At 39.4% G+C, this 23,331-nt stretch overlaps 1 protein-coding gene across 1 annotated transcript in view; it reads left to right on the top strand.

Annotated features, from left to right (window-relative positions):
- The window catches only part of LOC117938021 (cadherin-12-like), a 94,974-nt gene that overhangs the window by 28,435 nt on the left and 43,208 nt on the right, over positions 1–23,331 (top strand). Inside the window, exons 2-3 of the mRNA XM_034862341.1 lie at positions 6,217–6,652; positions 22,700–22,994. Of these exons, the coding sequence (XP_034718232.1) occupies positions 6,407–6,652; positions 22,700–22,994 (541 nt within the window). The 5' untranslated portion in view covers positions 6,217–6,406. The remainder of the gene's footprint in view (positions 1–6,216; positions 6,653–22,699; positions 22,995–23,331) is intronic.

Below are 23,331 nucleotides of genomic sequence, written 5' to 3'. Positions count from 1 at the left end.
CCATAGGGAACTTCTCTTAGAGAGGAGAGGCTTAGCACCTTGGCTGCATGTGCACTTATAGTGCTCCATAGAAGCCTTGAGGCAACAGGACTGCTTCATTTCATCTCTGTAGCAGTCCGTCTCTCACCGCTCCCGAATAAAGCATGTCTCCTGACCGACTATTTATATCTGTCAAAACGTCACACGTCAAGACATGATAAAAGATAGCCGAGCACGGGATTATCAGGAATTTGGGGAAAATATGTTGTTTTGATTCTTTACAGTTGGTGGGTTTTTAACAAAAAATGCTGTAAGCTCTAGTATGACTGAACTAAATGATGAGGCCTGAGTAAACTGTTTTGTTTGTTAAAAAAAGAGTGCCTAGCCAGTTATTACTTGCTACTTGAAAGGATATTATTACTTAGGACTATAAGGGCTGCAATTACTATAATTGTGCCTAAATTTGGCAGAACAACATGCAAAGTTAATGTAAAGAAGAGGGTAGATGCAAATTTGAAGTAGGTGGTGAAATACTGTACCAAAATGTTGGCGAGATAGTTTTTTACAAATTAAAGAGTCGGAACTAAGCAAATCGGTGTAGCGCCAGTGTTTCCGTGGCAGTGGTTGACAATTCTGTGATTAGAATTTAGAGTCACTCGCATTGGTGCACACAAATACAGTACACCCACCCACACATTAAATGTTCACTGGCATGCAACTGAAACAAAAATGAGAGCAGTGCTTCATCACTAGTGGGAAAAACCCAGTAGAAGAGTTCTACTTCAGCCAACACCAATCCTTTAAAATGTGCCCAGATACCAATCCTTAGGACCCCAACATCTGAATCACTTCAAAATACTATAAATGGAGGCTCCATTGCCCATTCTCTCCAAGGACTCTGATAAAGATGTATTTCTCCATCAAAACGTTAGTCATTGTTATGCACCTTAAAAATAAAAACTAAAAAACTAAAAAACTATAAATTAAGAATAGATGTTGTACCGGCGGGTACTTTAGAGAACTTTTTTCTACTGTAATTTTCTATTATGTGGTAGCCTAATTAAATGTTTAGTATATGTGTATTATCATTTTAATAACTAAAGTTATCATTTGTGACTAAACAAGTTTTTTGTTGTTGTTTTTTTAAACAAAATTTCTTGTTGGTAACATATTAGTCCAATTTGTTTCCAATGAAAAAAGGTGTAAAAGTACAGTTCCAAAGTAGCTTCCACCAACATGACCAAAAGCCTCTGCAAAGTCTCTTTCCAGTCTTAGCTCTGCCGACATAGCACTTTACTAAAGAAAGCATCAAGGCACATTTATCACACAAACAGCCTTGGCAACAGGAGAAGTTGCCGTTTGTCACTATTAAAACATGTGTTTTGGCTAACTGTCTCTGTGTTCTTATGAACTCAACGAAAGATAGATGTGTTCTTTAACAGGACAAATCCATGGGTCCAAAAAAACTAAAAGTAGTGGTATCACACTTTCAAATCACCAAGGTTATTTATGGCTTTATCGGTTTTCCACCAGGTAGCCAATTTAAAGTGTTTTCCTAGTAGTCAAAAACTCCTGCAGTGTGTAAGCTAAGATGCACAAAATAAGAGAACAAAAACTATCCAACAGTGCTCTCCTAAAAAAGGGACAACTTCTCATTAATGCAGTCTGACACACATTTATGTTTTTCCTGATCAGTGACTTTGGCTAAGTAAAATTATTATTAATATGGCTGCTATAAGTGCCTATGGCCTTTCATATCCACCACCATATTTAACAACCGCCCAGTCCCCAATGTGAGTGGAAGGCATCCGTTGGCTCTCTCCACACACTTATGCATTTTAATGGGATGCAAGAAAAGTGGAAAAGACAACAGACTGAATCATAATTATGCTTCCATTGTTCAGGGAGCAAAGTTTTGTGCTTCTTTCAGCTCCGAGCACAAGCCGTGCATACACGCAGCCCTCCAATGAATATCATAAAGAAATTAAATAAATGTATAGTGCAGTATATTTCTTTTCCCAATACAACAACACCAACATATCCTCTGTGGGGCTTTGCATCTTGCACTACATGTCACTGTGTCACATGTAGACCTGGATAAAGCACCTTGTTTTTTGCCAGGCCAACAGAACGGTTGAAGCCAGACTGCATCGTAAATGAGTAAATGTATCTGAGTAACTAACAGAACCGTTCTATTTGCTATTCATTACTTTGCCTGTGCTGTAACCTATGCATGAGGTGTTCTTTGATCATTTAGCTTGACTGGCCAGCTGTGTTGCTACTCCCATTTTCATTACACTGCTTCCACCTACACTTGTTTCCTCCCACTTGCCCCCAGAAGGGATTCAAGGATATTACAGTCTGCTTCGGCCTTAGCCCTGCAAACACAATGTCTTCACAGTGATTTTCCAGATTTTCATCTCCTCAGCCTTTGTGCACATATTTTCCCATCAGTCAACTTATCACATCTGTTATGATATGAGCCCTCACTGCTATGACATATCAGTCAAAAACGACATGATGTGTTGGCCTAATGATACTAGGGCTGTAATCAACCAAAGAAAATCTTGTTCGACTGAAGTCGAGGGGGTGGGGGGTTGGGGGGTGCGGAGGGGCGGAAAAAAACTGAAATGAGACTCGTCTGTCGGCTTTGTGCATGTCCTCGCATAGGAGCTCGGCTTCGCGGCTGAGACCTGAATACACTATTAATTTAGAGCTTTTACTATTAAACACAAAAGGCACGTCCACTTTAATGTACATGGTATATTTAAACATATCCATGGTCAAGCTCAGTGCCTCGCTGTGTTGTATTAACTCTGAAACTTTCTCTTTGAGTCCCTCGCATTGTGAGGTTAGTCCATGCACGATGGTGTGGCGTGCTGGCGCTGTATATAAACAAGTTCTTAAAACCTCAGGCCTCCACCACAGCAATGGGCCTAATCTCCGGAGCAATAAAGTCAACAATTCCTTCCGTGATATTATTTTTGCGTTTGGATGATAGAGGCTTAACATCCAGCGGGGTCTGGGTGTGTCTGGGGGACGCTACCGTCGTTGCGGTTGGGTTCTAGTTCTATCTTCAATCTGTCCTCAAACAAGGTGTTACCTGTGAAACAGTGGTGCTCTGAAAACATCCCTTTAGCAATAAGTGCTTTCCACCCATAGACCGTTACGGTCTATGCTTCCACTGGATGACATAACACTGCAAAAAGCTGGGACGGAGTTGGAATGCAGACGCTGCGCAGTCAGTGGAAATACACACATTGACTTTAATGGAAACCTAATGACAGCCATACTGAAGTTGGTGGAAATTAGGGGTAAGACCTAGTTAGGTCAATTCGCAAAACTGCAGCTGGTCTGAAGAAAACATGCTCATCACAACTCTTTCAACAACTATCCCCCTCCAGGACAATCCAACATATTCAATCTTAAAGACAATCTCATATCCATACACTCAACTTCCCCTTCCCTCAATTATTCTATGTAAAAGCCTGTGATATGGCCTTACACAAAATGATCCTGTAAGATATTGAATTACTCATATTAGATAACTGTATTGTTCTCCCCTGGTTGCACTGCTGCCCCTACAGTGAAGTGTACGTGCGTTGGCTGCGTGATCATTAGCTGATTTTACATCTTTCCACAACCTAAAATTTAGCTATATAAACTGACACAAAAGAGTTATGACTTAATTCATGAAGAGAATCCTCCCCATTCGCATATGGAGATTTCATTCAAATTAAATATTGTAGTCCAGGGAATCTATTTATGTGCTTTTCCATTTTGTTTTGTTTTTTACAATTCAAAAGCATTTTTTGAGAACTCCTCAATGAGTCATTAATTCCTCTTTGAATTACGAGTAGGCACATTCATAACCTGATTAAAACCACTATGACTTCATTAAAGGAACAAAAATGTGTCCACATATCTATCATGAAATGAAAGTGTATGCAAAACAAGAACTTGATCCAGATGACTCATTTCTCCCCTCTATACCTGGAATCAATGCCTACGTATTTGTTTGTCAGGTTTATGGCAGCCCTGACGACTACTAACTTTGTGAGGGAGTCTCACGTGGGTGGTAATCTGCACCAGCAGATCGGCTAGCCATATGTTCTTTGATTATTGAAGGTGATGTGCAAGAACGCTGTCAGCCCGCTGCGTTGTGTTATCTGAAGTAGACACACGGGTCAAGGCTCACAACTGAAGCCCGACACATGCTAATGAACTTATCTCATTAAATATGCATCAAGCCCTACCAGGGCCGTACAGTGGCAGAGGCGTGATTTTGCAGGAATTATGGAAACAGTCATTTTCCATTATGTCAATGCTAAATGAGGAGTGACCTGTGGGAGAGCCATGTCTGACCCGTGTCAAGACAGTTCCTACATATTTCGCACGGAGAACTTTGCACATCACTTTTGACTTTTAAGCTACTGCGGTGACAGAAAGAATAAATGGATCTGGGTGCAAGGCATAACCTCCATGAAGCAATCTCACTCTGAAGCCAATGTTCCAAGTCTGCATAATTAATCAAAGACAATGATGTCAATGAGGGGCCCCGGTTATGAAATTAGAGGCACGCTGTCTTCCATTACTGTACAACTTATAAGTGCATTAGGAGAGAGAGAGGAACAATAAGCCAGGTGTGGTAACCATTAGATCCATTCTTCATTCCAACCATTTGTGGTTCCTTTCTCTTGTTTTCAGCGCAATTAAGTGTCTCGTAACAAGGCCAGAGCTGAATGCTTGAGTGTTGATATGGTAGTGAGGCTTGCAAACAAGGTGTGAACACAGTGCAATAGTTGTCTGCTCAATAATGAATGAGGCATAACAAATGATGCTGGTTCGGTAATATTTCTTCTTCTATACATTAGGCTACGTAATGAATGATTATTAATTAAAAAAATCACATTTCATGATAAAGAATGTGGTGCCTGTACAAACATAATTCACATCAATAAATTCAGGTAAATAAACACCTTTTTTTGTAGATTTATAACAAGAGTCTATTATTACCATAGTTTTTCTACACTCAGCTTTAAAAAGTTCAGAAGGTGGACAGTAACCATTCAACCAACATCAACTTTTAGAATCATGGTTTACCTTTATTTTCAAATTAGTTTTTATTTTCCATGAAAAGCCACTGCATTAACAAGTGGTTGAGCAGCTACAAAAATGTGTAAATATATTCTTTTTTTTTTCTCACTACACTTTACTCGTGCATGCAAAATCAATGGCTCAGGGACATGACAATGCTGTGACACGCTGCATACATCTTATAGCTCATTGGCACTTCCACTGATCTGTGTGAAGACAAACAAAACAAATTAGAAGAAAACAAATTAAAAATTCAATTGCTTGTCTGTGAGCTGGATTATATATTAGTAATCTTCTGTAAGAGTTTCCTCTTTCATAGAACGCGTGTCAGTCAAATGACATGCTGCGGCAAGCAGAACAATCTCCTGTGGCCGTTGTTGTCAAATCTGCTGTGCTCCTCACCGGAGTGATGTTTGAGAGAAAGCAAAGCATCTTAAAGAAAATGTGAGCATGCTGCTTTGCACTGACATCTTATACAGTACACATGTCAATTTGATTTATGAACTGTCAATGCATCATGCTATATTTTTCAAATGGTTGCCTGCAACTGATTTATGTCAATTTTTTTAAAAGGGTTTATCTCTATATTCAGAGGCTCATAGGTTTGATTAAAAATGCTTAGACAAGGTTTTGTGAAGCACAAACATAAAAGCTCCTCACCACCCTCTCATTAAAGTGTCATTAAATAATACATGATTTTCAACCTCTATGGGCAATCAAGAAACTGCAGTAACTCTGACAGCTCTGTGGCACAGTGTGTGGCGGCCTAATTGACAACATAAACAAAGTCACAGTTTTCACTTCAGAGACAAGTGATCTAGCTAATTGGAGTATGCATCCAAGAGAGCTGTCATGGACCGTGGTAATCTATCAACAGGCAAATAATAACAACGCTTACTTTTAAGAATGCCAGTAGTAGCATTCATCATTGAAAGACTAAAGCAGGTGGGAGCAAAAACTATGAGCATGAACGTGCCACTAGCGTAGTTATATATGAACAACACGCTACAACCTATTCCTATTGTGTAGTCACCATGTAAATATTCTCTAATCAGAATAATAACACATCATCGATATAGGTAATGCACGTAACAGGGATTTAGCTAAATTAAACTTTGTGTTTGTTTTACTTCCCTTCAGGTGATGAGACCATAAATCTCTGAGCGGCATCCTGACAGAGCCAAGTAAACTGCTTTGTGGGCACCGGCACAGCCCCCTCCCCTCCCCCCACCTCACCCATTCCCCGTAACCACCGTCACAAGTTGTTTCAGCGTGGCTCAGCTCTCAGCACTGGACTTTAACTTGGGGACCTGAACCTCACAGATCGCCAATGCTAACAAGGAACTGCCTGCTGCTGTTCCTCTGGATTCTTGTCGACGAAGGCTCAGTCTCTTGTTTACGTCCCCCTACACCACCACTGGGACGGAGCAGGACGGGGAGGGAGCACGCCAGGAGCTTGGTGGGCCCGATGAGGAATGGGGCAGCTGGATTTCAACGAGTCAAAAGGGGCTGGGTGTGGAACCAGTTCTTTGTACTGGAGGAGTACATGGGGTCAGACCCGCAGTACGTGGGCAAGGTAAAAAGCCTTAGTTTTTCAGCTTTTTATGGTGTCGGAGAAGTCATATATCAAATAGTAAGGAGCTTGGGAGAAATTGAATTGGTGGTAAATGGAGGGAGCAATAGAACGTGAGGGAGATAAAATAGGAAAAAGGCACAGAAAAGCACACTAATATAGAGCAATTTTAAAGTTTCATATGGGCAATATCAAATTACATACAATATTACCTTTTGTTTATTATTGATACATTTATATGAACAGTGTGCCAATCTATTGGGTAAGGCAGTCAAAATATTAAGTCTACACTGTACCAACTGGGGCAGGTTTCCTGGAACTAAGCCTCATCATTTTACTCTTAATAATGCTCTTGTTGTGAAAGGGTCCTTGTTTGTTAGTGTTGTAAGGTATAAATTGTCTCAGGCATGGGAATCTATACATGCTAATGGAGCTGTGGCAACATTTCTATCTTAGACGAGCCAGACACACGAGACATTAAGGTGGTGAGAGGATCGATGGCATGTCAGGAATGAATTTAAATTACAGTCCTTGTAAAGCTGTCAGAACATCATAGTTATGAGCCAGGGGATATGCTGACAGCAATAAAAAGACAGCACAGTGACCGAATAGCCTGAACTGAAATCTGACTGAGATATATGCACATATCAGACACTCCTTTATGTCCCCCTTCAAACCTTGGCCATCTCTGTTTTCAGTGTAGGATTTCTTTTTGTATTCTCTGTTGTGTCTTAAGACATTTGTAAGTAAACTCTGTGGGGGTTTAAGGCTAAAGTTGTAATTTGGCACTCCTGGCTTACATAGGATAATGAGGATAGTACGACTGACTTATCTGCCCCAGTGCCGCTGCAATCAGCCCTGACAAACCCTTCTGTTTATGGAAGTCTCTGAGGCTAAAGGCAGGGGGGAAGGAGGCTGCTATCTGCTGCACTCCTAAGTCACTTAATCCTGGCCTGCTACAGTAAGTCAACATAATTGACTGATTCTTTGCCATACAGTGTGGAAAGCATTTGGAGATGAGCTCCTCGGACCTTGGTTAGGACACTCTTAAGAGAGAGGCAAAGTGACTGTAGCTGTAACAGGACAAAAAATAAATAGATAATGCAGATAATGGAGAGCGGGGTGTTAGTTACATATCTTCCAATAAGTTATCAAGTACCATCGTAGAGGCCTGTAAGGGTAACAGTTTGTTTCCAAGGCATATCAATTAACTCTAATGGACCGTGAGTCCTCGTGCAATGAATGCTTGTCCTATAATACATCAATGCCTAATTGTGGTAATGTATTCAGTCTCGAGTGTAAACATGATTTCCACTCAGTGACCTGCAAAGTATTGAGACTATAGTGGCTCAAGCAACTATCGCTTTCCACTCAGTGGTAGAAGGGCCTTTCTGAACCAAATGTAATGTACATTTCCACATACTTACAAACCAGGTGAAAAAGTCAGTCCTTCGTTATTTGTGGCTTCACGGCCTTGTTAGCTGCTAATAAACGCTGAGGTCTGTGGATCAATATCAAGTGTTTCGTCCAGCTTATAGGACTCTATTTTTCCTCACAATGCAATTAAACTAACAAATGGCAATATTCTCCAGAAATGTGTAATAATTCCAACGTTGTCAAAGCCTTGCAAAGTTTCTGCCTTCTTTTTTTTTTTTTTTTTTTTTTACACAAGCCTGATCATGTCAGGAACAGGACTGTTGTAATAAATGCATCACTGCCAACTATAATTTCAACAGACAGATCATTACTAATTAGCGCTGACCGTTAAAAATATAATTCACACTGCTTAGATGCAGTCAATTTGGCAGTTCTGACAGCATAAAGAATGCAAGACAACCACTAAAGGAGGAAACCCACCGATGATGGGAGTGGAGCATCAAAGTGCCAGTGCATTCTACGGATCAACTGGTTTGGCTATTAACGGGTGATTTTCGCCTGAATGCGCCAGTGGTCGCCTGTAGCGGCAGCAGATGTTTGGAGACAACATGATAACATTTAGTTGTCTTTGTGAATGCCTAATTGTTTGCTTCTTTGTTAAAATGTCAAGACATACTTATCCGAGTCTTAGACGGCACTGAATCTTTTATGAACTACCAGCAGTATTCCGACACATTAATAAGATCCATACTAACTATTTTTATTATTATTGTCTAATGCTGCTTGATGCACTAATCCATTTCACCATTATACCGCTGTGCAAAACAAAGTTAGCATTGGAGGACTTTCTGTGTGCTTGCAAAACAACATTTTGGGAATCTCAGGACCATCCCACTTCTAATGCCCGCAGTTGACAAAATGTTCAAATCTTTCAGTACAGTGAAATCCAACAACACGCTGCATCTTCCACGGTCACAACATTACATGAGATAAACTTGATATAAATAAGATATTTAGAGCTGCGATATATCATCAGTAATAAAAGTAATCGTTAGTTGCACACCTTCATGGAAAATAATACATTACTAATTATCTTGATACAGATCCTCTGTATCAAGATAATCTCTATAAATATATATAGATTATTTTTTTTATTTCTATATTATAAGATAAGATACTGAGGAAAATTCCCCGGTGACACATCAACTGGTGGACAAACTATGTAATGGTGACACTTTTCTAAAAGAACACATCAAAACTTGTTTGGTATTTCTTTACTGCAATTTCCTATTACTTAACAACTGACATACACCAATACTGATTTAGGCGTATCTGTACGTCGCATGTTCAACAGGGAAAGACATTCATCTTTACATCCATAACGGAGTTTAGGAGTAATGAGCACAAGCAAAGCAACATTTATTTCCACTTGTTTTGGTGGTATGGTAAGACTCCAAAATAAAGAGTGAATTTAGACTGAGGTAGTTATAAATGCAACTTAATTTGACAAATAAAACAAGTAGCAGCAATATTTTCATATTGATTTTATGCACACATCACTATAACCTAATATATTTATGCAAGAATTGATATACTCTTTCCTTTTGGTGAGGCAAGTTGAGATGGCAGACACTAAACAAGAAGGGAAAGTTAGAAACCCTACAGTTACACTACTTGTTTAATTATCCTATTTACTCCCTGAGGTGCACATGAGGTCATGACAAGATTAAGCATGGTGTTTAGCACTACTATTAGTCCCTACTGCATGCATTTATAAGGAAGCAACTGTTCTGGGGCCTTGCCCAAAAGCAACTGGACCACAGTTGTTTAGAGAGATGTTTTTAACGATGTCTCTTTAATACAAAGAGTCTATGGGCCACTAAGTTTTCTATGTGGAAAATGCAACCAGTAGCTACTTAGAATGAATCAAATTGACTTTTGAAATAGTACAAGGGATGTATTCACAATGAACATGTGTAAGTAAAGAAAAAGCAGTCAACCAAGAATATTATTACCTTATTACCTGTTGGAGTTTATTATGTGTGAGGCAAGTTCCCCGACATTACGAATAAACAGAGACAAATAAACTATTTTAATTGTGTGACTGTCTTCCTCTAGAGTAAAAAAAACAAAAAAACTTATATATGCATATTTTTGTCACTTGAGACATAAAAGACAAAAACATATTGATTAGAAATCCCTTTGAGCACAAACAGTTCAAATTTAATACATGGCTCCATATTGTGAAATTCCAGCCTATCTGCTGTTGACAACCACATTATTGCAGATTAGCAATTAAAACCCAGAAGACTTAAGGGGGGAATGTAACAACCCTGGGAGCTCATAGTTAGATAATGCGGAGGCCTTTCCTATGCTGAGCAGTGATTATCTGCAAGAAAAATCTGCCATTAGTGGTGTGGCTGTATATCAGTAGATCAAGCCAAGCTGCTTCCTCTCAGACTCTATTAAACTCTCCGATGAGTTCAGCAGCTATTTTTCAGCATTTCTTTTCCCCTCTCCATTTGAACGTAATGGTCATGAATTGCTGGTTGACATATTTTCCCTAGAATTATTATAATATGGCAAATCGCAGAATCCGCTTTAAAAGAGGAACTGTGCTTGGCATTCATGAGCATGACAAATATAATGACCACTTACTACCGCTAGAGGTGAAATCAAAAGCAACACATCTCTAAGGTTTGCGATCACCAACAATGCTTGGATTGTTACAATGTTGTGTTGACAACATAGCATACAGAGTGTCACTATGAATTCAATAGATACAACTTGGTTTGTACAGAGTCCTATCCTTGGCTATATCATTGATAAAGGATTGGACCTACAGTATGTAAAGTACAACCTGGTCTTTAGATTCTCAGTCCGTCTTAAAAATAAAATTTTAAAAATCTAACGTCGGAGAGACTCCACTGTGTTACCTCCCACAGAGCGCGACACCAGACACAACTAGGGCCAGGTATCTTCGATACTGGTACCAATACCAATACAGTTACTTTGATATCGGTTCCAAACAATATCAATTTCATAATCCAAATTCTATTCAAAATCCATTAACATAAAATAAATTACAACATTACACATTAGGACACACCTCTTTGAATCTATTTTTCAACTCCTACCATGTGAGCCCCGTCTGTGTGTAATGTAGACTTTTTACTGCGTGTCGCGACGACGTGTAATGTTGCATAGCCAATCAGCAGCATTATTAGATCTTGGTAGAAGCATGCTGCATGCTTATTGGCTCAGTGTTGTAGATGACATTTGGTCCTTAGGTATTGAAATTTGTAATTGAATGACAAAGCATTTTTTGATACTCAGTACTTTGGCTGAACATTATTGTGTTTTAGCGTAGACATCGCGATGTGCACATGTGCTTTAGTCACATCGCAAGACGTTACAATGTCGACGCTAATCCTTGTTGGCTGCTTGATAGAAAGGTACGATTTCACCGTTCTCCTTTTACATGATTATTACTGGCCAACCCTTCCCCTTTGAGACAGGAAGCCATGTGGGCAACGTGTGTAAATGACGTTAGTCCGACGGGTGTTATGGGAAGTTGGGCTCTCCGTGTGGAGAAAAGTACCGTAGACAGCAGCTGCCGCTGATACAGTGATGGCATAGTTTTGATGAGTAGTCACTGAAGCTACAGTAGTCAGTGTTTTATGTTCTCTGCAAATAAAAACTAAATCACCTGATTAATTCAACATAATCACAACAACTCCCGGCCATTTCCCCCCACAGAAAGCTGCTCCCAGCCGGGCTAGAGCTAATATAGTTAGCCTAAAGGAACTAACTTTACAGTTCAGAGCTGCAACACTGGAAAAGTAACACTATCTACTACAGAAGTCTGTGTCTGATTCAACGTCATTTACAATGATTTTATAATTCTTAATTCCAGAGTTTGTTGCTAGTGCGCGTGACATGCAGGTCTGATCAACTTATCAAACAAACAAACTGGCCCCGCTAGTCGACCACAACCTGAAATTAAAAACAAGCAAGATGCAGTCATTGTCATTCACTTTAGCCTGGATTGATTATTATATAAATACATGCTAGTCAACCAGCGTATTTCTACCTAACTTCCCTGTCCAAAATCACTTCAGAAGAGTAACGTTAGTAACAACGCTTACTTGCTTTGGTGTTTGTTAAGCATTAAAGTTTAACAAAAATGGTTCACATTAGAAAAGATCCTTTTACATTTTTATCATCTATGTAGAGGCAGTCCCCTACCAAATCACCGCAGTAGTCAAGGAATTATTATTTTCAAATAGAGCTATTTGTCATCTTTTAAAATGTACTTTTTCTTTTTTCATAAAGCAATAAATATCGCAGGGGGAAAATATCGCAATATCAGTTTTTTCCAATGTCGTGCAGGCCTATTTGATACTAAGGAGACAATTCGGTCGCTGCCTAAAAAGTATTGAATTTAGTACCCAGTTTGGTACCCATTTTTAACAAGTAATAGGAACATGAAAGGGGACTAAACTAATGTTATTCTTGGCAAGAAAATGCAATGAGTGAATACGTTCTTTGAATATTACTTATCAACGCTACAGTTATTAAGTTTAGAAAGCACAACTCATACCCATAACAGCACATGAACTGAAGGTTAAAGACAAATCAAATCAATTTAGATAAAGTCACACTAAAGACATATAAAAAGGAAATCTTAGTACCCTCTATTGCAAAACTGAGCATGCAATGGAATGCAGTGGCATGCTTCAATGCCCAGTTTCACACACATGCAGACAAAAGGTCGCTCATTTAAATACAAGTCAATAACCACTTTTGCTGGAAAGGGCAGCCCTGCTTCTCCTACAATTTGTTTATTCCTTTGCTTGCTGCCTGAGAAGGAATGACCATCCTTTTTTATTGATGGCTCTTCCTCTCAGTCCCATCCCACACCTGGCTAAGATTTATTACTGAGGTGGAGCCCTCAATTTAATCATTCAATGAGGACCTATAAGGAGGCCATAAAAACCGTTTCAACAAGACTTGTGCACCCGGCCCATCAAAGAGAGATTCCATCACTTGACCATGTGGAATTTACCAGCCTTACTATTGATAGTGTGTTACACGCTGTTAAATATGGTTCAGTTTAAATGCTTTGGAATTTAGTTGTAAAATGCATGAAAACCTGAAGAGGCCTATATAAAAGCAGAAAAGCTGTTTACGCACTATGGTAATGATAGCCACTGTTGTTAAATACTTCAGTGGGACTGACTGCAAAGGAAACAGAAAACTAACATTGACTCCAAAATCACAGGCTTCATAACTGGATTGCTTTGCACTGTTGAGTGCAGGAAGTCTATTTAGTGACCTACAGCAAAGCAAGTAGACATGCAGAGCCCGAGAAAGTGGCAAACAATCTTGTTGATCCATCCAGGATATTTATGCAACACGTCCAACGTAGAAACTGATTTTAGGACACAACAATACTACAATCACTGAAACGGGTAAGATAGCACACAAGAACTATATCAGCATAGATGCCTCATGTCTCTATTGTCAATACTGTGTTTTAATAGGAATTACACTTAAATGGAATATATGTTAGAATGCAAAAATAAAATGCAGTAAATGTGTGGATTATGTAAAAACAAAAGTGTATAACCCTCTTCTTTTTTAAAGATTTCTTGGGCATTTTTAGGCCTTTATTTGACAGGACAGCTGAAGACATGAAAGGAGAATGACATGCAATAAAGGGTCGCAGGTTGGAGTCAAACCCGGGCCCGCTGCATCGAGGAGTAAACCTCTATTTATGGGTGCCCTCTATACAAAGCGAGTTATCTGGGCTCTCTCTTTAACACTCCTACTAAAAATGTTCATTCAGGTTCTTGTCTCTACATGTATCTAGAAATGTGTTGCCTAAGCAACTCAATGTCAAAAGCAAAGTAATTTTAGAGGATTGCTCTCCTGAAGGGTAGGCATGAGGTGGGCAAGAGATGCAGCCGCCTGTTAGAACATATTAATAGGTTGAGGGCATTTACAATTGTAATGTATGTTGATGATGAATGTTGCGGGAAATTCTGAATAGAACATTTGAAATAAAAAGCTAATGATACCATTCATCTGTCCTGCCAAAGTAATATATTTCATTCATTTTGCCCTCATTGGTAATGGACTTTCCTCCTGAATTGCCTGGATCATATTTCCAAACGGTGTGCTAATGCTGCAATCAGTATCACTTACTACCGTGGTCAACATTTTCCATTTCTTCCTTGACATTGATAGGCAAGACTGTTGTGATTCTGGGTCAAAAATTGCATTCTGCGTGTTGTATCAATATCACTATATTGTTTAATCAAGTGTAATAAGAGAATTGAGAATCAAGCCTTAACTGCAGTCTCTAAGATCAATAACAAGCATGTACATTAATGTGATATGTCAAAAATAATTCTTACACCATGTCATCTGCTACGCAAACGTTAACCTCATGTTTTGGAATGTTTGATAAACCTACTTCTCATTTAATCTTATTAGTTCCTCAAAGTGTTGACCTCTGGTAGGTTAAAGTTTTACCAACCATGCTTACTGGTTTTGAATAATGTTCGCCTATTACTAACGGTAAGATATGCAGAGCGCTGAATTTGAATTTTGCCAATACAGCTACAGAGTCACACACCCTCGGCTCTATCTGTCAATCTATCCCATTTGGTCCTCTTATCCTCCGTCTCTCTCGCTCTCTCGCATTCACAAGCACACACATCCCAACACATTTTCTGTGGTTGCATATTTACCTCCTGTGTGTGTGTGGGGGGGTTTTGCATCGTTCCCATTACCTGACTGAGGCATGACACAGCCCAGATAGCAAGCTCCATGCTGTCAGCAGCAAAGAAATGGCTTGCAAGCCAATATCGATCAGCTATAATAAGCTCGCATTTGACACAGTGGGTTGTTGTTTTTTTCCATCAGCAGCTCACCAGTACACCGACTAACCGAGGAAACCACGGAACCAGCAGTCATGCTTTGGTAGGACCACCAATATGCCGACATACTGCCACGTCATCACACCACTGAGCTGGTAGGACAGTGGTTGAATGTTTGGATTGATGGGTGGTTTTAGACCTATTAATGAATAGAACCAATAAATTCAAGACAGCAGTAGAGCCAGGCATGCATACAACACACCAAAGAATATAGAAGGATTTAAACTGATTAACAGCACATAGTATGAATTTTGTTGGGAGTTATGTAGTATATTCTTTGGTTTTCCCTTAAGCACAACCCACTGTTAAAAATGGATCAGGGTCAATTTATTCACAAAGTATAATAAATATACAATTAATGTCCCGAGAAATATCGCTCTTTCAACAAGGTGCAAGACCAGGCGCATGAATGTGTTTAACAAGAAGGAGATGTTAGCAGAAAAGCTCATGTGGGTTGTAGTTTGGGCTCTTGTTGTGACTGTCTGACAAGCAGTACTCACGGTACTGATAATTCAACGTAATTGGCATTGGCTGTATTGAAATAGGGTATCCATTTTAAATATCTACGTGAAATTGTTGCAAACTAGGGAGTACCAAAATGCAACCAAAACAAAGCATTCTCCCTTTAGTTTTTGTTATTTGTTCACAGGAGTGCACAGGACAAGTACTTTACAGAGCAGATATCATTGTTGTTGCAGAGAAGAAGAAAAAAGCTACTGAATTTTAGTTGGACTTTACAATTCATAATCCGAACGGATGTTTAACTGCCATTAAAGACAAGAAGAAAAAGTACATTGGAAACCTTTTCAGAATGTTACTGATATGTGAATGCACTTGCTGGTGCAAGGTTGCCGGGCCATTTAAGGAACAATGTTGGGCTTCCTATCAGCAAAGAGTTGTGGCTTCCGTATGTGTTCCTGAGAGGAGCTTTGCATAATCCTGGGGGCAGAAATCCAATTACAGCATTTCTACAACGGTTGGTTACATTCTCCTTTGAAATCACTCAAATTAATCAATATGCATGTTTACTACATAGCCAATGAGGGACCATGTGCTGCAAATACTGAAAGTGCCAGGGAAAACCACTCTCTCTCAAAGCTCAAATCTAGGATTCTAAGTGTGTGACTATTCCACAGCCAGTACAGATGAGCCATCATTCTTCCCATTTGTACCAGTACTTCAGTAGCTTCAGTCAATAGAAGTGTTTTTCACCGATATTTGTTTTGACAACACTGCTGATGCACTGGCTGGCCATCTGCATCGCATCAACTGTTACAGCCAGGGCAAAAGACAGCCTAATGGTTGGAGAGAATATTGTGGAAATTACAGGTCACAGCATTTAATCCTACAATGTCTAACGCATGTCCATAAAAAGCCATACAGTAAATCCTGCCAAAATGGGGTTAAGCTAGACTCTGAACAGCTACATGATCACTGAAACAGCCCTTTCCAAAAAGCTTTAACTGACCGTCTAAAAGAACTCTTGGAAAGAATTATGAACACCCAGAGAGAAAAATAACAAAGACTAACGTATTTACTCAAACAGATGGTGCTTGGATGGTAACGAATATTTCAGTTCCTCACACTACCCGTTTCCCTTTATAGCTGCATCCCATTTCAACTGGTACTCTGAGCAGAGAATCTTGCTAATTTTGCGTATCATGAAAAATGGAGTGCAAACAACATTCTCAGCATAATATGGTTGCAAATGATCAAACTCTCGCTATGAGACACCAGCCGCTCATTGAGTCACTCCAAATACCTAAGTAAAAGGTTATCAGCCATCATTTAAATTCTGCCCATATGCACTCTCTTTTGTTGATTTGTGTGTTAAAAATTGGAAACAAATGTTATGCAAAAGGAATGGACAATTTGTACCTCCCTTTAGTAAAAATCACCTCTCATCTGACATACGGTTACAACAGTTGTGGCTGTGATTCTACCTCTCGTCTGTTGAGCCCGATTGGGTGATTTGTAGTTTAAAAGAAGCTTTGTTCTGCCTCCCTATTAATGAATCTTTTATATAAGTGATCAACATTGTTAACGTAATGGAATTTTTAATTAATATCAGTCAACTTTTACTTATAATTAACAAGGCAATGTGCCTATTCTTTTTATATTTTAATTTTCATTTCTTTTTAATCTTTAAATGTGCAGTTCTGAATCAATTCACAGGTGCCTCTCCTGGGTACTTGTATTGAGTATATTGTATTTGAGAAAGATATGCTCAAATATTTTATTTATTTTCTTGCCATTCAAGACCACAAACTATAAACACCTCATTAATCATAAATACAAAATGATAATGTATTCAATAGTACTCTAAATGAGCCTGCCCACAGTAATCCAGCTGAAATTAATGTAAGTATGTTGAACAGTCTGTCCAGCTTGATGAGGTATCATTATAGTAATTAGTATTTACATGGTAATGGTAACATGATGTAAACTATCATACACACCTAACAATATTATGTAAGACATTACAATTGCCCTGCAACAGAAAAGCTTGCAACGCTTATCTTTTGTGTTTGTTTTCAAAAGATTTGATTCTGCTTTCCAAGATAGAATTTCTATTGTGATTGCATGTTTTTAAACATTTCAGAATAAAACGCTTATAGCACTCCAGCTCACTTTTGTTGTCAAGGGTACACACACGTCATTTCACACAACCACACAGTTACAGATAACTATTATCATTACTGCTTAAATAAGTACTTCCCAATTTTCTGATGGAGCACTTCAATTAGAGAGGAGGTTCTCTGTTCAGTTCATTTTACAGGAGACTGTAGCCCTTAGCCAACAAAACCAGATACAAAAAACAGTAAACAACCATTGACCATCACAGGGCCGCCGGCATGCATATGCACACACATGCAAGCTTGTGATGGAGTGACCAAGATAATGGCACGGCGGCCTAAATCCAAGAATCATTAAAAAGATCACAATAGAAAAGAATGTATTCAGGCATATCAACAGAAGACATGTTGGAGGTATGGTGTACCTTTAACCATAACAGTATTCATGCCCAACTTGCTATCAAAGATTCTTCACTGACATCAAAACGCCTGCCACTACATATTACAAGACAATGATGACAATCCAGAATAATTGCCTAAATCACTTCTTACTTCATTATTTTAGCACCCTGGCTTTGTGCTAATTACTAATTATTGAATCCCACTTACATTTTAGCGACATGCCATGTCTCACAATGTCAGATCCACAACCATTACAGCGGCATGTATTTCTCCAATTTGTCTGATGACATGGCCTGATAAACAAATGCCCATAACTAATGAGACAATTGAATAGAAAGCAATTAATCAACAAAACATCTATCACCAACAATCCCACAGCAGGTGGAACAAGAAAACAGGACAAGTACATGCATGGCAATTGGGTGGAACAGCGTCCAACACCTGTATAATAGCAGCACAGAATATAATCAAAACATAACCTACCTTTTGTAGGCAGAGTGTCTGGAATCCAGTCCATGATTCCATCTGTGTTCTTAGTAATCAAAGTATCCCTATATACTTCCATACATACAAAATATGTGTTTCTTAGATTCACAACATGTTAGAAAAGATTTTTAGTGTATTAAGAAGACATTTCATACAATCGTGCATTGCGAAGATTTGTAATCAGCAAACAATATATACAAAAGCACACAGAAGAAAATAAGTAGCACAACCAAAGCATAATGGTACAGCGGCCGGTGACCAAACCGCAAATCATTGCATAGAATACAGTAGAATGAAACATAAAACAGAGTCAAAAAGAACAGAATGTCCCTTTTGTACCAAATGCTTGCGTTTGCATTTCTGCACAAAGCTGAACAAGCACTTTAGACTGGGCAATATGATTGAAATAAATATCCTACTATTAATAAAAATATTTTCCAAATTCACATTTACATAAGATACCACATTTGATGATGAATGCAATAAACTGTTGCACTGCATTTCATTACACTGCATTGTCACAAAATGACAACTAAAAACTTTATCAACTCACTTTGTTAGTTTCTAAGTTTTGAAAAGATGATGAAGTAAAAGAATGACTTGATTTTGATCGAATAATCGATATACATTCGTATACGTGCAATTTAGTGTTCCAAAACCACTCTAGGTCAAATGCCTGACCCCAACCAATCGAGCTGCTTCGCAGATGGCTCTAGTGGAATTTGGGACACTAAACTGCACGTATGCCCAGATATTTACTGAAAGCCAATACATGTAATTATCTATAGCCCATGCGGCCCTATATGTAAAATCTCACACACAAACAGGCCAGGCGACCTCCAAGTACCAAAAAACAGAATGAAATAGTCAAACCCTACTTTGTGAAGCCTCACGTCATCCGGCTAACTCCATCGCTGTCCAAATTCCTCAGAATTCCATTTTCCAAGTTGACACCGGGAATATCTGGAAATGGTGACGACTGAAGTGTAGGTTACCTCCTGAAGTCCTTTAAATTCAGGTGTAGAACAAGCCGCTTGCCATACAACAGTTAATTATTCAAAATGTTTTCAACCTCTTAGTTGGCAGCTCAGCTACACTGTCACATTAAGATATGCTAGCTACCTCCAAATCAACTCATGACAACTGCGTAGCGTCGTTTTGCTCAGAAAGGTTTTCTTGAGGGGTGGTTTAACAGTTCAAAGAAAGCCAATACTTTAACATTCCAGTAACGTTATGTCCAAGTCTTTTTTTATAATGCAATGCTCTATTTGTACATGTTGCATTAACTTCCAATGCCCTTTTTCTCTTGCTATGGTGAGGTCTCGGTGGGACTCACCTTTTAGCTAGCTGTCCTCCTATTGCGCAGCTTTCATAAGCGCTTGTTCATTCAAGTGAAATAGCCAACTTTACCGCCTCACACTACCAGGAGACGTTAGTTTTTTACCGTTTCTTTGCGGCTGTCTAGTCTTTGGTAAAACGCCGAGTGCATGCGTATGGTGTGTGTCCATCGGAATGTTTATTTCCCTGCAAATGAGGTGGGGAACCCCACATTTCCAGAAAAACCGATGGCTTCCATTTCGTTCCCTCGTTTCCTTGTCTTGTCTCCTTGTAGCAAGGGTGTAAAATGCTGGCTAGATTGATAACAAAAAAAGAAGGTATATTGCCTGGGATTAACTCACACCTAAACACTAAACACCTTTTTCTTGTTAAAAGCCTGGACATGTTAATCATAAGGTGCTATACGGAGATATTAAAATTGGTACAATTAGCCACTTGTCAAAAACGAGTTGAAGGGAGGCATCACATCAAACTTTGATATCAAAACATTAAAAATAATCATTATGGTAACCCTCAGCTGCAGGGCATAGCCTACCAAAAGCAAATTATAGATGCTTCAAAGTTAAAATAGAGGTGATGACATTCTATGTATTCCTATTAGGCCTACATATTAACTATAATGAATCTTCTTCACCAAAATGGTTGTCACCATGCTAGATAAAAATAAATAGCAAGCTTGGTTTGCATACTACTTAATTGTCATTTTAGATTTTGTTTCTGGAAGATTAGCATATTGATCAAAATATTTATGTACAATGCATAATCTGTATTTCAGATGTTGTGCTCATGGTATAAAATGTTATGGGACCTAGTTGTCACCCAACAAGGGTTGTGTACCAAAAATAATCCACATACATTTGAATAGCAATGAATAATGCACCATGGGTGGCAACATTATACTGCCATGCTATGCTTGTGTAAACTGGATTATTTTCCCTGAATCAGCAATTACTCCCAGTATGTTTGAGTATGTGTCTACATGGCGTTTCTGCATGGTGGTTTTGCACCATAACCTACAAAGAATTTATAGATGCATTGCTAATTTCCTCTCCAAGGCTGAAGCCATGGAGATTCACTGGAAAATTAGCTATGTGGAACTAATAGGTTAATATTTACCTGTCGGGTAAAAAGAGATAGTAAGAGGATTCATAGTAGTGATATAGTCTATATACATGACTTTCCATTTCTGGGATTGCCCAGTCAAGTGGCCGTCACTTTCCACTTTCTTGTTGTTGAAATTTTAATCTCCAGTAGATTTATGAGGACTATAGCCTAGTTAACTGATCCTCAGATCTCCGCAGGCTAAATCCAGACAGCTAGCTAGACTATTTGTCCAATCTAAGTTTTCTGTGGCACGACTAAAACTACTTTTGAACGTACACATGTTCCACCAAAACAAGTTCTGGCAAAGCGAGACTAATCACGAATCCCAGGCTAATGAGTCAAAGTGTGATTACTTTATAGCAATGGTAAGGTAAAGGTACTTTATTGTCACATACACATAAATGTAGCAAAATTCATTCCTGCATTTGACCCATCCCTTAAGGGAGCAGTGGGCAGCCTATAACAACGCCCGGGAACCCACTCCAGATCTGAGCCAGTGCCTTGATCAGCCAATCACAGCGCTTGGGTACCAACTCCAGATCTGAGCCAGTGCCTTGATCAAGGATGTCAAATACCAATGTGTTGTGCCCGGGGACCAACTCCAGATCTGAGCCAGAGTCTTGATCAAGGGCACTGACTGAAGAACCTAGTCCACGTTTTTTGATGGTGGGAGGAAACCGGAGCGCCCGGAGGAAATTTACGCAAACATGTTGCCCCACATTGTGGCACTACATTGCTACGTAAATATTCTAACGCTTTCCCTGAACCTATAGTATTGTTGTTGGCCAGTCTGCAAACAAACATCACCAATATCCAATCAGAGGACAACAGTTTGACAACATAAGTTCCAATCCAAAAGCAACCAAAATATGTTGTTCATTCTGTTTTAGCAGTGGAAGACGATGGCCCAAAGTCAACCATAAAGTGTAGAAATAGATGTTTCTTGGTGCAAGTTGTGAAAGCTTTTCTTGAGAGGTAATAATTAAACCATGTTACCCAGAGTCAGCAGATACTCAATTTATCTGGCTACACTGTATGCCTTTGCTTCAATTAAAATATCTGTTGCTGGAATAAGACTGCTGTTGAAAGGTTGGGGGGAAGTTTCATGCTATTGATGAGAAGGCAGACATATATATATATCATATGTGGTGATAATCACATTGCATTACCCCCCTTGAATATTTAAAAGCATTTAAAATGTACGATGGATCTCCCCATGGAGGTGAACACAACTATGTCAATAGGCTTTCTGCCACCAGCCTAGAATGTGTTTGTCTTGTACAAAGAGAGCTGCCGTGGTCCTGGATCTATATAAACAAAGATGTTCCCTGGCTGGAGTAGTGATATTTTGCAACTGTGCAGAGAGTCATCTGGTCATAGACCTCCGCTGTCAGGTGAAAGTATTAAAAACCATTCTTGTGGAAAACAAGTATTTACCTCTAGTTTTCACAGTCTGACCTATGACACTTTGAGAAAAACTCCTATCTAACGTTAGATTTTTTTTTCATGCTTGAATAGAAATGGGTCCACGATGTCGAAGAGTTATTACTGCAGCTTAATTGCACGGAAAGAATACATAATTTATGAGAGATTTAGACTCATTAATCAGTGAAACGTTATGAAAGTACCATCATTTTTTTTTTCTCATGACTTAGTGTTTCGCAGATCCTTGCTGAGACATGTACTTGATGTGCAGTCAGTTTCCTAGACTCTTTTTGTGAAATAGAGTACTTTGACAGCCCTTCCCCAGTGCTTTCAATGAATCATTATCTGTGCCAATGTTTGCACTCAACCTGTCTTTTTCCTCTTTTGTCTTGCAGCTGCACACTGACCTCGATAGGGGCGACAATGCGGTGAAGTACACTCTCTCGGGAGACGGGGCTGGCTCCATTTTCACAATTGACCAAACAACGGGGGACATCCATGCCTTACGGAGTCTTGACAGGGAGGAGAAGCCTTACTACACCCTACGCGCCCAAGCGGTTGACATGGACACCAATAGGCCCCTGGAGCCTGAATCAGAATTTGTAATCAAGGTTCAAGACATCAACGACAATGAGCCAAAATTCCTAGAGGGACCATATACTGCCAGTGTTCCTGAGATGTCACCAGTAGGTCAGTGACCTTCTTTTTTTAAGATTATTTTTTGGGCATTTTAGGCCTTTAATCGACAGAACAGCTGTAGATGTGAAAGGGGGGAGAGAGGGGGAGTGACATGCAGCAAAGGGCCGCAGGCTGGATTCGAACCCGGGCCGGCTGCGTCGAGGAGTAAACCTCTATACATGGGCACCCGCTCTACCCACTGAGCTATCTGGGTGCCCAGGTCAGTGACCTTCTAATGATATTTTCTGTCCAGTAAATATAGAGAAGCCAGTATACACTCACCAGCCACTTTATTAGGTACCCCATGCTAGTAACGGGTTGGACCCCCTTTTGCCTTCAGAACTGCCTC

Source organism: Etheostoma cragini, chromosome 22, assembly GCF_013103735.1.
Source record: "Etheostoma cragini isolate CJK2018 chromosome 22, CSU_Ecrag_1.0, whole genome shotgun sequence".
NCBI lineage: Eukaryota > Metazoa > Chordata > Actinopteri > Perciformes > Percidae > Etheostoma > Etheostoma cragini.
Note: the sequence above shows the minus strand (reverse complement) of the source record. Positions and strands in the feature narration are given on the sequence as shown.